This window comes from Mchenga conophoros, linkage group LG8 (genome assembly GCF_057382185.1).
Source record: "Mchenga conophoros isolate Kocher_MC1m ecotype Shallow Benthic linkage group LG8, M_conophoros_male_GT1.1, whole genome shotgun sequence".
NCBI classification, from domain to species: domain Eukaryota; kingdom Metazoa; phylum Chordata; class Actinopteri; order Cichliformes; family Cichlidae; genus Mchenga; species Mchenga conophoros.
In genome coordinates, this window is record NC_140533.1 from 28,186,606 (window position 1) to 28,202,457 (window position 15,852).

Consider the following 15,852-nt stretch of genomic DNA (forward strand, 5'->3'; position numbering starts at 1 on the left):
AATGAATCAATGGTACAGTAGTGGAGGAAGCAAAAAGAATGATTCGGGTAAAGTTTGACTTATGTGACTGTTTTGTTTCGCTTAATGTGCCTTATAATCCGGAAAATACGGTAACTTCTACCTTCCTTTAGCATGTCCAGAAGTCCACCTTTTTATGCGATGTTTGGCATCATCATCTGCCTTTGACGGTGCAAAATGTTTTGTCGACATTGTTATGTTTGTTGGGGAGAAAACTTACAAACATACACTACAGCACAGAGCCACACTGCTAGCGATCGAAGATGTATGTAAATTTGACAAGCTGAACGCATTCTGTACTGGACTGGAGACATAGCACGAGATTGATTGACAATGGTCTACAGCCAATCAGGGCGCAGAAAACGATACGCTGTTTTTTAAAAAAAAGAGCATGCAAAATTGCACCAAAAAAAATCAGCAAAAACAGCGATTCTGCGAAAGGTGAACCGCGAGAGGGACCACTGCGATGCGCTTCTATCTCTTCCAGGTGTTGGTTGGGTGGTGCTGCTTCGATTTAGGATGCTCGACATTGCATACACACTGATGTCCTGACAACCATTCACACTAAACTTTCTTTACTTTATTTAATTTGACAATTTAACAGCAACCTGAGACTGTGTGGCCTAAACTCAATGTAGAACCCCATTAAGAAGCTAACGTAGTGGGCTCTCTTCTTGAGGCCTTACTATGTGGGTATTTCAGAAGGAAAGATAATGTAATGCTTTGTAATGGCAGATGCTTTGTCCTGGGCACAGCTCATTTGGTGACAGTGGGAGGAAGAACTTCGTTTGAACAGGAAGAGCCCTCTGATACAGCCTGGTTCAGGGAAGGGGAGTTATAACTGCTCCTGAAGGTTATTCTTGTTTCATGTTTGGAGTAGAATATAGGGCCATGCTCCAACTGATGTTTAACCAGTATTTTACTTCTCTTCAACAGCAAACACTGCGAAAAACCATGCATGCGCACCACAAAGCGCCATACTCAGATCCACCAGTAGGTGGCGACAACACAACATAGGAACCAGCTTAAACATCCAAATTTGAAAATTACAATCACCTTATAAACACATTCCAGTGCGACAGCTACAGGAGTCATCTGCTGTAAATGGCATGGGTGTGATAAGTAGGAGAAAAAACGTTTATACCACAAGTAATCTGATTAAATTAAATTCATTTTTCTAATCACTGTCAGGCTGAGCGGCACTGATTACTGTTGAGCAGACACTTGGATAGTGATAACATTTCTTTATCCATGTTGATTTAACTGTTCTTACATTGTTTGACATGATATTCGCCTTAGCTTATGCAAATAATACACATAAAACACGAGTCTGTTCAAAGAATGGTGTTTTATTTTATTCACAGTTTTAGTGTGATTTATGTTTCTTTTTTTTAACCTGAATGAGGTCACTATATGTATTTGTCAGGGAAATGTACAGTATTGCAATATTTGCTTAAGAACCTGGGATTACATGAAAACAGTACAAAGATAAGTTATCAAATGTTAAGAAATTTTATTTGTGGACCTCAAGTCTTCAGTCCATCAAGTCAAAGGAAATTAGAAACACAGTTGTCTTATACAAAATATTTATCTGGCAAATTTACCTTTAGAGCCATCATGAGTGGTTACATTGCATAGTAAAAAATAAATCTGGGAGCAATAATAAAAATCATAATACTGGTAAATAACAAAATGTGTATAAGGCTAAAGGAAGGAGTATTATACATTTTGATCAACACTGAAAGTACACTTTTTCTCGATATAACACTTTATTTTTAGCAGTCGAGCTACACTTTCCTGCTGTTATTTGTTCTCCATCCAGCCTATTCTTATGTGCTTTCCTGTTATTAAAAGTAATAGTATTATTATTATATTTGATCTATATATTAACTAAATATGTAGTCCATCTATTGTGTAAGGAGCTTGAGAAAAAAAGCCTCTGGACTTCTTTAAGTTGCTTGAAGACGTTTCACCTCTCGTCCGAGAAGCTTCTTCAGTTCTAAGGTCAAATACCTTTGACCTTATAACTGAGGAAGCTTCTCGCAACTTAAAGAAGTCGAGACGCTTTTCTTTCCAAGGTCTTTAGAATATGATGACCTAGATGACTGAGAACCTTCACAGACAGTACATCCATCCTTTTTCTTAACCACTTATCAAATCGAATGTGACAAGGGGCTGAACCCAGCATTAATCTTATTTGTGTTACTAAATGGACTGCTCAAAAACATGAATTGACTACTATGAAGATGTCAATGGGAAAAAATCATAATGGCTATCTAATACTGATATGGACTGGAGTAATGAGATAGAATGAAAGGCTGCCTCATTGTTTGAGGAAATGAAAATTATCTTAAGGGGCTTAATTCAAAGACACCTCAAAAATTAAAGTGAAAAAAAGATGCTACAGACTGGTCCATTTTGCCAAGGGCACCAGGGCACCAGTGTGGACCTGCCAATTCTGGTATTCGATGGCAACTGCCAATCAGGCACCACGGTGAGCATAGGGCCCAAGAGGACTTCAGGCTACCCTGATGAAGTCTGTTTCTGATGGTTTGTTTAGAGACATTCACACCAGTGTCCTGCTGAAGATCATTTTTTAGCTCTGGCAGTGCTCATCCTGTCCCTCCTTACACAAAGGAGCAGAAACCAGTCCTGCTGGTGGTTTAAGGATTTCCTACAGCCCTGTCCAGCTCTCCCAGAGTAACTGCCTGTCTCCTGGAATCTCAAACCTTATGACAATGGCAAGTATTGATGTGCCATCCTGGAGGAGTTGGACTACCTATGTAACCTCTGTAGGGTCCAGGAATCATCTGCTAAGTGTAGTGACACTGACCCTTACCAAATCCCAAAATAGTGAAAAAAAATGAGATAAAAGGAGGGGAAAAAGTCATTCCTGTTTTGGGGGTTGTCTCATCATCGCCCTCCTGGTGCACCTGTTGTTAATTTCATTAACACTGACTAATAACCCCCTCTGCTACTTGACTGACCGGGTTAATATCCCAGTGGTTTAACTGACTTGATTCTATACTCTTAATAAAAAGTATTTCTTTAACTTTTTGAGCAATGCATTCTTAACTTGTAAAAGTTGCTTCACTCTACCATCACACGTGACTGGGGAGAATTTACTTCTTTCCATGGATGTTAACATTTTGTTAGCATCATCATTTACCTCGTCATTCTCTAGGATATTTCTCCCTTATGCATTTTTGTTTAAGCTTCAGAAGAGAGACAGTGGAATACAGTAGACCTGTCTGAGAGGTATCAACCTACACTCTCAGTTATCACGGCGCCATGAAGGAAATCCACTGCTCTGATCTGCACCAACACACTTTACAAATATTTTGGACAAAACCCTGTTACTTTACAGTTTCTATCGTGTGTGGACCCTCATGTGTCTTTTCAGGGTTCCCTGTCGTGAAAATGTTACGCCACAGACATTACAGCCAAATGGTTTCTCTCCTGTGTGAACTGTCATGTGTGCTTTAAGGTGTGTCTTTCGCTTAAATTGTTTTCCGCAGTCATCACAACTAAACGGCTTTTCTCCTGTGTGGAGTCTAAGGTGTCTCTGCAGACATCCCTTTTGGCTAAATCTTTTACCACACTTATCACAACCAAATGGTTTCTCTCCTGTGTGGACTCTCATATGCGCTGTGAGATCACTATGTAGTCTAAACTTTTTATCACATCTACTGCAACCAAATGGTTTCTCTCCTGTGTGCACTGTCATATGCGCCTTCAGAATTCCCTGTTGGCTAAAACTTTTACCGCATTCATCACAGTGAAATGGTTTCTCTCCTGTGTGAATTGTCATGTGCGCCTTTAGAATTTTCTGATGACTGAATCTTTTACCACAGTCGTCACAGGTAAATGGTTTCTCCCCAGTGTGAGCTGCCATATGTATTTTGAGAGTGCATTGGTGTCTAAATCTTTTGCCACAATTATCACAACCAAAAGGTTTCTCTCCCGTGTGAATTCTCATGTGGATCTTAAGATGTGTTTTCTGGTTAAAGCGCTGTCCACAAAAATCACAACAGAAGGGTTTCTCTCCCGTGTGAATTCTCATGTGAGTGTTTAGATGTGTTTTTTGGTTGAACCTTTGTCCACAAACGTCACAGCCAAATGGTTTCTCTCCGGTGCGTACTGCCACTGATGAATCATCATTTTGTGATACTGTAAAGCATTCCTTTTTAGCCAAACCAGAGGAAGACATTCTTCCCCTCTCTCCCTGAAGTGACTGTTTGCAAAGAAAAGTTTTATTACATTCAGATACTTTAGAACTGTCTTGTCCTTTGTCACTATTTACAACTAATTCAGGTGTCCTGGTTTCCTTCCAGTCACTGTCACTGTCTTCAGTGTCAGGTCCAGAGTCTGATAAAGGCTCCTGCCAATAATAGTCATCATCATCATCCTTAATACTGACTTCAGTCTCAGATAAGCTGGAAGCCTTTTCATCACCATTTGGATGTACATAAATATCTTGATCTGGACTTCTAGCTGATTCCGGTCCTCCACAGTCATCACCATCAGTTTCCATTTTTATTCCTTTAGCTGGGGGGTCATTTAAAGCCTCTGCTTCTCTGTTGCATTTAGTTTTTCTTTGAGAAGTTTGTGAATACTCGGATTTCTCGTCACTGTCTTCATGTTTCACACTGACAGTATGGCCTGGAAACCTGGAGATATCCGCCACCTGCACCCCATTTAGCTGCTCTCCCACCTGACTGGTCCAGAGCTCCTCCTGCTCCTCTTTTATTTGGATGACCTCTGGGTCTTGCGGATCTGAGGTGGGGCTCCATTCAGGGGGAACCTCTTTAATTGCCAACAGTTGTGAGATATCTGCATGGAAAAATAACACAGACATGAGCATTATGAACAAAAAACTACAGCTGCAAAGGGAGAGATGCCAAACTGTGTTTCATTGTTCTGGTAACAGTGACAATAAAGATCTATCTATCTATCTATACTAGAGGTAATTAAAGTAAAACTGGTAAAAATGGTAGTGATAACGAAGTAAATGGAATGAAATTAATAACTAAAAAAACGTAGTTATAGTTATAAAGTTAATAACCAAGTCACACAGGAAGCTCATGTGTGACTGTGACGGTACATGACTGATATCTGATTTGACACTACTACCAGAACCACAAAAGAATGTGGCTGTTTTCTAATTTTACAATCCATCTGGAAAAGAATAAGAAAAAATTGTTATTATAGCTATACAGAAGAAGAATTGCTTACTTAGTGCTAGGCAATTCCACGCATGCTATGACACTTCTGATTTTACTACACAAGCAAACAGAAAAAGGAGAGTTTAACTGGTTTATCAGTAATAAAAAGAATAACTGCTCACTTGAAGCACTGAGAAGCACACTGAGAGGTGATCTGTATCAACCTCATACATTGGTCAAATCATATGATGCAGAAAAAAAATGCAATGAAATGATAATCATAATCCATTAATAACTTTTTAAGCATGGCAAAAATCCCACAAAGGCTGGTGAGGTGCAGACATTTTTAGCACTAATAATTGCAGATTCAAATGAGCTACATCCAAGAATAGTAAAGAGTAGGGATGGGTATCGTTTAGGTTTTATCCGATACCGGTGCCAAATCGGTACTTTTGAAACGGTGCCGGTGCTCAAACGGTGCTCAAACCGGTGCTTAAAGAATGGAGAACACAAAATTGGTCCAAAAACCTCTCATGTTCAGCTGTTTTTTGTAAAAATATAACAATGTTAGCCTTTTCTGCAGCTATGGGGCATATATGGTATCACTCTTGGCTGGAAGCAGTGCTTAAACAATGGAAAAAAAACACAAACTTTGTCCTAAACCTCTCATGTTTAACTGTTTTCCACTTTTTCTTTGGTCATTTTAGCCTTTTTAGCCAGGGTGAAGGGAGTATCTGCCATCAAACAAGAGGACAGCCGCATGTAGCTATGATGATGTTTGCTAGTTCACCTTACATGCATTAATGTAATAACGTGGTTAGCCTACTCAACGTAAATTAGCTACTCACGCAGAGAAGAACGGCTGCTGCCACCATCATCCGTCATCATTTCTGCTACACTGGCAGGGCTAGGGGCCAGGACTCTCCTCTTCGTGTTTTTGGGGGATGTTGCATAACAGGCAACCCACCCGCAGTAGATGTGCTCGGTGTGAGGTCTCGCAGCAAGCTATCAAATACGACGCATTTCTGGGCTTTTAAAAAAAACGCTATGCGTCGCCAGGTGTTTCATCGGATTTGAGGTGTTACCTCCTTTGACAGTATCACAGTATCAGCTTAAAGCACTTGTTGCTGCTGAGTTTGCATATTTTGCTATGAAGTACAGCCAGACTTTTGACCGCTTCGCCTTGGACATTTTTAATCTGTAGCTCTGCTCTAACAGAACGTACGTACCTGGCCCCGCCTACTATCCTCGGAAACGTAAAATGATTGGCTAGAATCTAAAGTGTATCACAGCTCAGGAAAAAAAAAGCACCGAAATGTGCGCTGCTTTTCGGTCTGGTTACTACCGTTTATGTCAGAACCGGTGCCATCATGGCACCGGACACCGGTACCCATCCCTAGTAAAGAGGGGTGGAGAATGAAAAAAAGAGAGCAGAGACTCTCAGCAGTTAACAATCTATTAAAGATCATTAGGATCCCACATGAGGAATTGGAAAGTGTGGCTAGGAAGACGAATGTCTGCAATGCCCCGGTGGATGGATGAATGCCCTGCAGTGTGTGAGCTGCTGATGTTTTACAGACTTTGGCTTGTTTTCAGGTGATTACCAATGTCTGTTTTGGTGTGGATTAATTTCTAAATAAAGGCCCATGCAAGAAGAAATAATTTGAATTATAATACTAGTACTACAATATACTGTGAAACCACCAGGGTCCTAAAAGTGCAGTGGCACAACTTTTAGGTCACACCACCTAAAATTGAAAAAATAAAACAAAACAAACAAACAAACAAAAACAGTCAGCAGAAAACAGGAAATAAAAACTGGATTTTGTTCTGAGTGTTCACTCTTGAGTAATCCATCCACTCCAGCCTTCTCTCTCTCTGCCAGTTTTTTGTCTCTACAGCACTTCCAATATATTTCTGCTTTAACCTTTTGTTATGTTTTTTTTTTTAGAAGAACATGGTTTTGGTTAAAGATGTCTTTTGCAAATAAAAAAATAACAGTCTCTTATTTGTTCAGAAGTATATTTATGCTGCACACAAATATTTAAGATATGAAGCCACCTTTAGTAGAGCCTTTATGGACGCTTAGAAGCAGACTGAATTTAGTCCGAGATTAAAGAGCTGCAGTTAGTCTAAAAACATTCTTGCCTACAATATAAACACCAGGCCTGATTTATTTCTAGAAATATTGATCAATCATGAAATGTGAAGACTAACAAAACATATTTACAGATTCAAAGTCCTCACAGTCATACACCTGACACATCAGTGATACTAAGTTCTGATGTCTTCACCTTTGCTCCACAGAAAATGTCCTGTTGTATGGAGGTTAAACTATAAATGGAACATAAATAAGAGACTGCAGGTTTTTGATGTAAACATTCATAATCTATCGTGTCATACAGGGGCACACTTAAACAATTAAAGGCAGTATAATCTCAGTAGAACAAGTACATAAGTTCATACTTGTGAAATTCTTATATTTGTACTACACGCCTTATCACATATTAAAGGCACACTGACAGTTTGCAGTCAGGCATCCATTATGTTAGAGTCTCTTTGAACTTTTAATTAAGTAAAAACATATCCCAAACTTTGGCTTGCACTGAGGCTGAACTACAAAATAACCCTGTTGTGTACCCACTGTAAACCGTCCGGGTGCTGCTCTGTACTGTTGCCGTTCAGTTCCGTCTTTTACAGCGTTTAAAAAAAAGGAAAAATAAAGTGGAAAAACTGTTTTTGGTATTTGTGAACATATTCCGCTTTACAGAAGCTTTTTATGTGAATCTTCTTCTTTACTAAGCCCTAACGTCCGCCTTTTCACCAGTAGAAACACTCCACATTAAATCTGTGATGATCCTTACCATCTGTCTGCTTTACATCCAGCTGCTGATGGACTCCCAGCGGTTTACTGTCCGGGTTGTCTTTAAAACGAACACTTTCAGTGTCGTGCTGCTGACAATATTCCTCTTCGTTCATAGTGTCCGCATTTGTTCTGTTCTTTAAAATAAACTGGAGGCTCATTTGAGATGAACCAGGCCTGCGCAGGACCGATCACCTCCGCTCACAGTTAAAGAAGCGCTGGCTTCATTTTCTGTCCTGCTTCTACATCCGTGGATGTATTATATAAGAGCGGGATGCAGATTCCAACAGGGAATCCACTCTCCTGAATCCTTTTGTTAAACGATTTGTTGCCGTCTCCGCTGGTTTTTGAGCAGGCATCGGCACGGACACCTTTATTCTCCGTCACCATAGTAACTACAGGCCTTGCAGCAGCAGCAGTAAACAGTTACACCACACAAACGTACATGTCAAAGGCAAATATTAAAAGATAAATATATGTTTTAAATATATCATATTACTAGAAAAATAAGTATTGTAAAAAAAAATTATATATTAAATAAATAATAAAGAAACAAAATAAATTCTAATATTATAAATACTGTAAAATAATAGTTAAATTCATTTTTTATTGTGTTTTTTAGTTGTATTAATTTTTAAGTTAAAAAAGATCACAAATGTTAAATGTTTAGCTATGAACAAATTACATATTTACAATCATGTTGTTTGCAGCATTTGTGAAATTTTTCAGTTTTTATAGACACGTTCAAAATTTTAGTCACTCAATACAAAAATGTTATTCCTGGTAGAAGTTTGAATTAACAGGATTAAAAGGAAGTCGCTTGATTGCATTTGTGAACGTCTTCAGGAACGGACAGATCGTTTTATTTTTAGCAATGATACAGCTATTAAAGCTTCGGGGTTTTAATTAAGAGTTTAAAATAATATATTAAAATAGGCCCTATCTAAGGTATTTATTTCCCATTTATTCTTTCCAATGTTGCCATTTATTTTTATTAGTTCTAATTAGTAGCCCAACTAATGAGTATTTACATACTTTTAACTCAACAGCTGAAACAACTTGGGCATCTGTGATCCAAACAGTTCTTACTCTTTCCATTCATCCCTTACAGTAAAATCAGGCCGATGTGATATTTCTGTCACTAATTTTAATTTGTGTGCTGTATCAGTCTCCATTATTTCCATAAACATTATCCACTGATTAACACTGATCAAAACGTGACTTCTTTTTTTATTAATCCGACTAATCAGTTCTTTTCTCCATATATGTTTTATTGGAAGCCACAACCTCCCCTGTTGTTCAGGCAGATGTCGCCCTCTGCTGGCCTGCTAAAAGAAAAGCACTAGTACTACTCGTACCAATTCAAATGTATCCTACCATGAATAAGAGGGGTGTGGCTGTCCTCTGACGTTTTCCGTTTTTGAATTAATTTATCATCCAAAAGCAGAGAAAGAAAAATAGTGTATATGCTGTTCTTTACATAAAATATCTCATTTGAAAGTCTGAGAAACTCTTACTTCACTGTTTGCTGTAAAGGTAACGGTCCTTATTTCTCCATTCACCATGTACACACATAGTGGCTGGAAACAACACCTTTTCTGTCACTTCCTTTTATTTCTGGTTTTATTTACCAAAAGATTTCACAACAGTACAAAATAGACACATCTATATTTATGATATTTATCCTCATTGTTTTCAGAAAGGCATCTTCTGATATACGGCACATTGGTAGCTACAGTTTGGTGGACTAAGAGGACGTCTATTTAACTTAGGAATTGTTCAAAATCAATATTTTACTGGGTAGGCCTTGCAAATTCCATGCATCTATTTTTTCTCCCTTTACCCATGTCAGGGTCATGGGGGTAGCAGCCTTAGCAGTGATGCTCAGACCTCCTCCAGTTCATCTGGGGGACACCGAGGTGTTCCCAAGCCAGCTGGGAGAGTCCCTCAGCTGGCATCCTCCAGTGGGATGTGCCTGAAGCGCTCACCTAGGAGGCATCCCAGTCAGATGGTGAACCACCTCACTGACTCCTCGCAGAAATTAGTTCCTTTTCTGGATATATTTTTTTATCATTGTACTTATTTTCATTGAAAATAAATACTGCCATTCATGAGAAAAGAAGATAAATTGCTTTCATTTACATATCTTAATGGCTCCTCAGCAAAGATTTCCTCCACACAGTGAAATGAAATTTCCAAATTAATTTCAGTCAGATGTTATTTCTAATCAGTTGCATTCCACTCAAGCTTCAAATACAATGAAGCTGATAAAAGCAAGGTATGTGCTTGACTTTGACAATTAAATATCAAATATTGTACCTGAGCACATTTGACCAGCTTGGTTGACTAAACACAAACCCAACCAACCCAAGGAGGGGCATACTCACTGAGAGCACATCCTGAGCACTCTGAAGTACTTTTCGGTGTAAAAACAGACACACAAAGACTTGTTTTTTTCTTTCTTAATTCCTTATTTATTGCACGCAGGCAAGTAAAAGACTTCAAATATATATATATAAAATAAATCAATGTAAGACAATTAATTGTTGCATTCAGTGTTTCTTCATATTTCAACAAATTCAACTGAGAAGGATTTTCATCCGAGTATTAAAAACAATACTTAGAATTACATTTATGTTAAGTTGTCCAGTTTTGAGCCTCTGAAAATAGGGCACAAGTATAAAATGGTGATGATTCTTGAACGTTTTTTTGTAAAACCTCTTGAATTAAAGGTGAAAGTCAACCTCCAATCGCATATCGATTGATTTAAAATCCACAGTGCTGGAGTACAAAGACATCTTCTACTATCCAAATATTTATGGACACAGCTGTACATGACTCCAGACGGTACAAAGGGCTTTCATTTACTTTTGTAAAGCAAATCTCTGATTTATACATGTACTTTCTCATGAAAGCAACATTAACAGAGGCTTGATTCAGATTTACTGCCAAAACACTTTTTAAACAACACTCCATTAACTGCAGTTTCTGCAAAGCAACTTCTTAAAAGCTGACTTGACAATTCAATACATTTGTAGGACTCATCAAAATCAGATTGAAGGCATTTAAAAAACTTAAAATATTTAAAAACTCTGTGTGGTCCTTACCAAGGCACTTGGGTAATGTATCATTCACAATGAACCCTGAAATAATGCAGCTTCTAACACTTGTGAAGCGTCATGTGAGCCTTAAATCGTGTCTTTCGATTGAAGGTTTTTCCACAAACATCACAGCCAAACGGTCTCTCTCCTGTGTGGATCGTAACGTGACTCTTCAGATACTCCTGCCGGTAGAACCGTTTTCCACAAAAATCGCACCCGAACGGTTTTTCTCCAGTGTGCCGTCTGGTGTGCTCATCAAAATGCTTCTTCTGGCTGAAGCTGCTGGCACAGAAGTTACACTGATAAGGTTTCTCTCCAGTGTGGATTCTGATGTGTGCCTTGAGATGAGTCTGTTGGCTAAATTGCTTTCCACAAAACTTACACCCAAACGGTTTTTCCCCTGTGTGAGTTCTCATGTGTGTCCTCAGAACACCCTGCTGTCTATACTTTTTACCGCAGACGTCGCAGCTGAATGGTTTCTCCCCCGTGTGCACTCTCAGGTGACTCCGCAAGTTCCCCTCCTGTGCAAACCTCTCACCACAGACGTCACAACCAAAGGGTCTTTCTCCCGTGTGGGTCCTCATGTGTGTTTTAACGTGCATTTTGCGAGTGAACTTTTTACCACAAATATCACAGCTGAACGGCTTCTTTTGTGGGTAGAGTCTTATGTAAGGCTGCTGCGTAAACCTTTCAGTGTTAACACTGTTAGGAAAGTGAGGCACAGGCGTCTCCTTCTGATCTCCATCGCTGGTTTTTGTTTCAGGTCCAGGAGAGGATAAAGGTTCCTGCCAATCATCATCGCCGTCACTGATGTCAGTTTCAGAAGAATCAGAAGCGTTTCCATTTGCTTTCAGCTCTGCACAAATCTTTAGATTTGGGTTTCCAGCTGGTTCTGCTCCTGGATAGTCCTCTCCATCAGTTTCTGCTTTTATCCGATTAGTCTCTCTGTTGTAGTCATGTTGGTTCTGGTGGAGATCTGAAGTCTGAGTTTTCTCATCATCATCATTTTCAGTCTTCACAGTGGCAACAGCGAATGAGAACCTGGTGTTATCAGCTTCCTCCGACCCGTTAAGCTGCTCTCCCCCCACACTGGTCAGGAGTTCTTCCTGTTCCTCCTTTATTTGGAGGATCTCCTGGTGCCGATGGTCCACACCGAAGCTCCAGTCAAAGGGAATTTCTTCTTTAATCACCAAAACCTTCTGGACATCAGGTGGCAATACTGAAACACACAGACATGGACAGTTGTGTAATTAACTGAACTATTTTAAAGGAAACTAACTTTTTGCTCCTCAATTTAAAAGGACATTCTTTTTTTTTCTGCTACTCCTTTATTTCCCGAAGGGTCTCCACAGTGGAGTTTGCAGTTTATCTGGGTTTGGTAAAAGTACTAAGAGCACACTAGTTGGTGCTCTAAGGTTTGTCTCCTTCCAGCCTCAAGATGGGGATCTTTCACATGACAGCCAAACCACTACATCATGAAGCCATGGGTGCATGAGACACACATGGTGGAAATTAAGCTATTAAGAAACATGCAGTTTTACAAATACTGGAATAAATATTAGAGGCAGTGGATGCTGCTTATAACCAAAAGTATAAATGTTTCAAAAATGTATTTCGGGAAAGTAAGAGAGAACATCATCATCAGCAAACTGATAACAGTATTGCAGTTTTCCTATTAAGAAGTAATAATTAGGCTGGAAGCATGTGGTTAGCTGTTGTGGTATGACTTACATTTCTACAGCTCAACAAGTAAATATTTAGAGCTAATCCTTCCGTCAGCCAAGATGTTCAAATCAAATCAAAAACATAACACACAGCTACGTTTAGCTTTGGGCTAAAATATCACATCTGTAAAGGTAAATCATGGTTTGGAGTAAAGCTATTAATTGTGTTTTGTTCTCAGATTTAAAACGTCCACATAAATAGACATAGAATTTGGAGCTGCATATAGAGATGTTGAAAAAAGTCAGCTTATGGGATACAGGGTTTGTCTCTGCAGTGGGATGTGGTTTGTGGCTCAGCTGCAGAGGAGGGCTGGAGCAGTGGGTTCAGGGGACAGAGCCAGGGAAGGCTGGCTGGCACAGCTGTTATCCATCACACTAACCACGCCTGCCCCAGTTCAGCATTATTATTTAAGTAATTAAAGCACAAACGCTGCCTTGAACTACACTTGTGTGCACCCTTTAAACAGTCCGGGTGCAACACCGAACCCCCCACTGACTTTCGCTCTTTTTAATCCGTAAATGTCATTAATAACTATTAACAACAACTATCATTACCAAAGTCGCTTGACTGCATTTGTGAACGTCTTCAGGTTAAGAAATAAAAGGAAGCTCCGTTCCTACGTGAACAGTTCATCGACCCCCTAAAACGAGCTACCAGCCGCTAAGCAGCCGTTTCCTGTCCGATAAACTCTCCACGTTAAATCTGATTATTCTCACCAGCAGTTTGGTTTACACCTTCTTTGTCCTGTTGAAGGACTGCGTGGAATTTCATTTCCGGGTTTTTCTCAGAAAGAAGACTTTCGTGGTTCTGTTGTTGAAGATATTCCACTGTGTTCATGGTGCCCGCTGCGTATTTGATCCTTTTTTCCAAAAGAAACTTGGAACGAGCGACGCATGCGCAGATTATCTCGCAGTTCAGTCCGTGCAGTCACGCCACTGGCTTCCCTTCATTGGCTTCCTGTTAAATCCAGAATTCAAAATCCTGCTCCTCACATACAAGCAATGTTCCCTCTAAGTCCCGTCTAGTTAGTGTGCAGTTAGTGTGTAGTGTAGTCAATAGTTTTATTGTGTGTGTCAGAACAATGAGGCGACTACTGAATGATTACAGGTGTTACAGCAGTGATACATCTCCTGTTGTCAGGCATCAGGCTGCTGTTCTCCTTTATCTCATAGTGGACAGAAATTATTTTTTGGAGTGGCACAAATAATTTGATGCAGAACAGCTGATTGTTCTGTAAATAGTTTGAAATGTTTATTTAAAAAAAACGCCTTGGCTGCATTTTTAGGTAAACAGCTGCAAAAAACTTTGTTTGCATAAATCAGTTACTTTTTTGAAGAAGTAACTATATAATTAATTGCCCAACATTGGTCATTATTTACTGTATTTTGCAGACAGAGAGTTACAGACTCTCTCCCAGACCACAGACTCATAATATAAGTCAGAGCTTTATAGAAAAAAAATAAAAAAATAAATAAAGTTGTGTTTTCAAAATTGGAGTTCATGTTATTTTTCCTTCCAATGGTGTTAACATGCTACACAGGTCATGAACAAGGTTTTTTTTTTTTTTTTAATTTTCATTGTAAGTGGGCTAAAGCAGTTAATTAAAAATAGTCTAACATAAATGCTGTAATTTGATTATTTTAATAAACCATGTAACTTGGATGGATTCGATGCTGGCGTGACCACAGTGCACACGTCTGCTGTTGCTCACAGTGGTCCAAGGGACGCTCAGGGAGTTTGTGTGTTCGCTCAGACACGTGAAAAATTAGCTGGCTTATCTTAATGACCTTGTAGTACCATATCACCCCATTAGAGGACTTCACTCTCACACTGCAGGTTTACTGTGTTCCTAGAGTATTTAAAAGTAGAATGAGAGGCAGAGCCTTCAGTATTCAAACTCCATGATTGACGTCAGTGCGCACACTGTGTCTGAGGAGGATGTGCGGAAGTGCTTCAGGAAGGTGAACGCGCGCAAAGCTACTGGTCCGGACGGGATTCCCGGCCGCGTCCTCAAGTAATGTGCGGCTCAGCTGGCTGGAGTGTTCACGCACATCTTCAACCTTTCCCTCTCTCTGTCTGTAGTCCCAGCCTGCTTCAAAATGGCCACCATCGTCCCTGTACCCAAATCCTCCACCATCTCCTCATTGAACGACTGGCGACCTGTAGCCCTGACCCCCATCGTAAGCAAATGCTTCGAGAAGCTGGTCAGGGACTTCATCTGCTCTGCACTACCCGACTCACTGGACCCTCTACAGTTCGCATACCGCCACAACAGGTCCACTGATGATGCCATAGCCCTGACACTACACACTGCCCTGTCACACCTGGAGAAGAGAGACACGTATGTGAGGATGCTGTTTGTAGATTACAGCTCAGCATTCAATACCATCGTTCCCTCGAAGCTGGACAGGAAACTGCAGGATCTAGGACTGAGCAGCTCCCTCTGCAGCTGGATCCTTAGCTTCCTGTCTGACAGACGCCAGGTGGTCAGACTGGGCAGCATCACCTCATCCCCCATCACACTGAACACTGGTGCTCCACAGGGGTGTGTACTGAGCCCTCTCCTGTACTCACTCTACACCTACGACTGCACAGCCACTAACAGCTCCAACATCATTGTGAAGTTTGCGGACGACACTACAGTGGTGGGTCTTATCACCAACGGTGATGAGACGGCTTACAGGGAGGAGGTCAGCGCCCTGACCCACTGGTGTCAAGACAACCATCTCACCCTCAACGTCGCAAAGACAAAGGAGTTGATAGTGGACTTCCGGAGGTGCAGAGAAGTACACACCCCCATCACCATCAACGGCGCTGCTGTGGAGAGAGTGAGCAGCTTCCGGTTCCTTGGAGTACACCTGGCTGAGGATCTTACGTGGTCAGTACACACAAACAAAACAGTGAAGAAGGCGCAGCAGCGCCTCTTCTTTCTCAGGAGACTGAAAAGATTCGGCATGAGCCCCCGCATCCTCAGGACCTT

The 15,852-nt window shown here is 40.3% G+C and overlaps 2 protein-coding genes across 2 annotated transcripts; both read right to left on the minus strand.

Annotated features, from left to right (window-relative positions):
• Positions 1-1,351: 1,351 nt before the first annotated feature.
• LOC146568979 (uncharacterized) lies at positions 1,352-8,423 on the minus strand. The gene is made up of 2 exons (XM_085285461.1): positions 8,048-8,423; positions 1,352-4,851 (listed from the first exon to the last, which is right to left on the minus strand). Exons 1-2 carry the CDS (start codon positions 8,205-8,207, stop codon positions 3,389-3,391), a joined length of 1,623 nt encoding a protein of 540 aa, XP_085141587.1. The 5' UTR covers positions 8,208-8,423; the 3' UTR covers positions 1,352-3,388.
• A 2,070-nt stretch (positions 8,424-10,493) lies between these two features.
• On the minus strand, positions 10,494-13,745 carry LOC146568980 (uncharacterized). Its single transcript, XM_085285472.1, has 2 exons — positions 13,589-13,745; positions 10,494-12,366 (listed from the first exon to the last, which is right to left on the minus strand). Exons 1-2 carry the CDS (start codon positions 13,707-13,709, stop codon positions 11,207-11,209), a joined length of 1,281 nt encoding a protein of 426 aa, XP_085141598.1. The 5' UTR covers positions 13,710-13,745; the 3' UTR covers positions 10,494-11,206.
• Between the last annotated feature and the right edge of the window lie 2,107 nt (positions 13,746-15,852).

Coding starts and splice junctions, on each gene's coding strand:
- LOC146568979 (XM_085285461.1), bottom strand. CDS start 8,207: ATGAGCCTCCAGTTTATTTTAAAGAACAGAACAAATGCGGACACTATG. Junction 4,852..8,047: donor GGATGTAAAGCAGACAGATG/GTAAGGATCATC, acceptor TTTTCCATGCAG/ATATCTCACAACTGTTGGCA.
- LOC146568980 (XM_085285472.1), bottom strand. CDS start 13,709: ATGAACACAGTGGAATATCTTCAACAACAGAACCACGAAAGTCTTCTT. Junction 12,367..13,588: donor AGGTGTAAACCAAACTGCTG/GTGAGAATAATC, acceptor TGTGTGTTTCAG/TATTGCCACCTGATGTCCAG.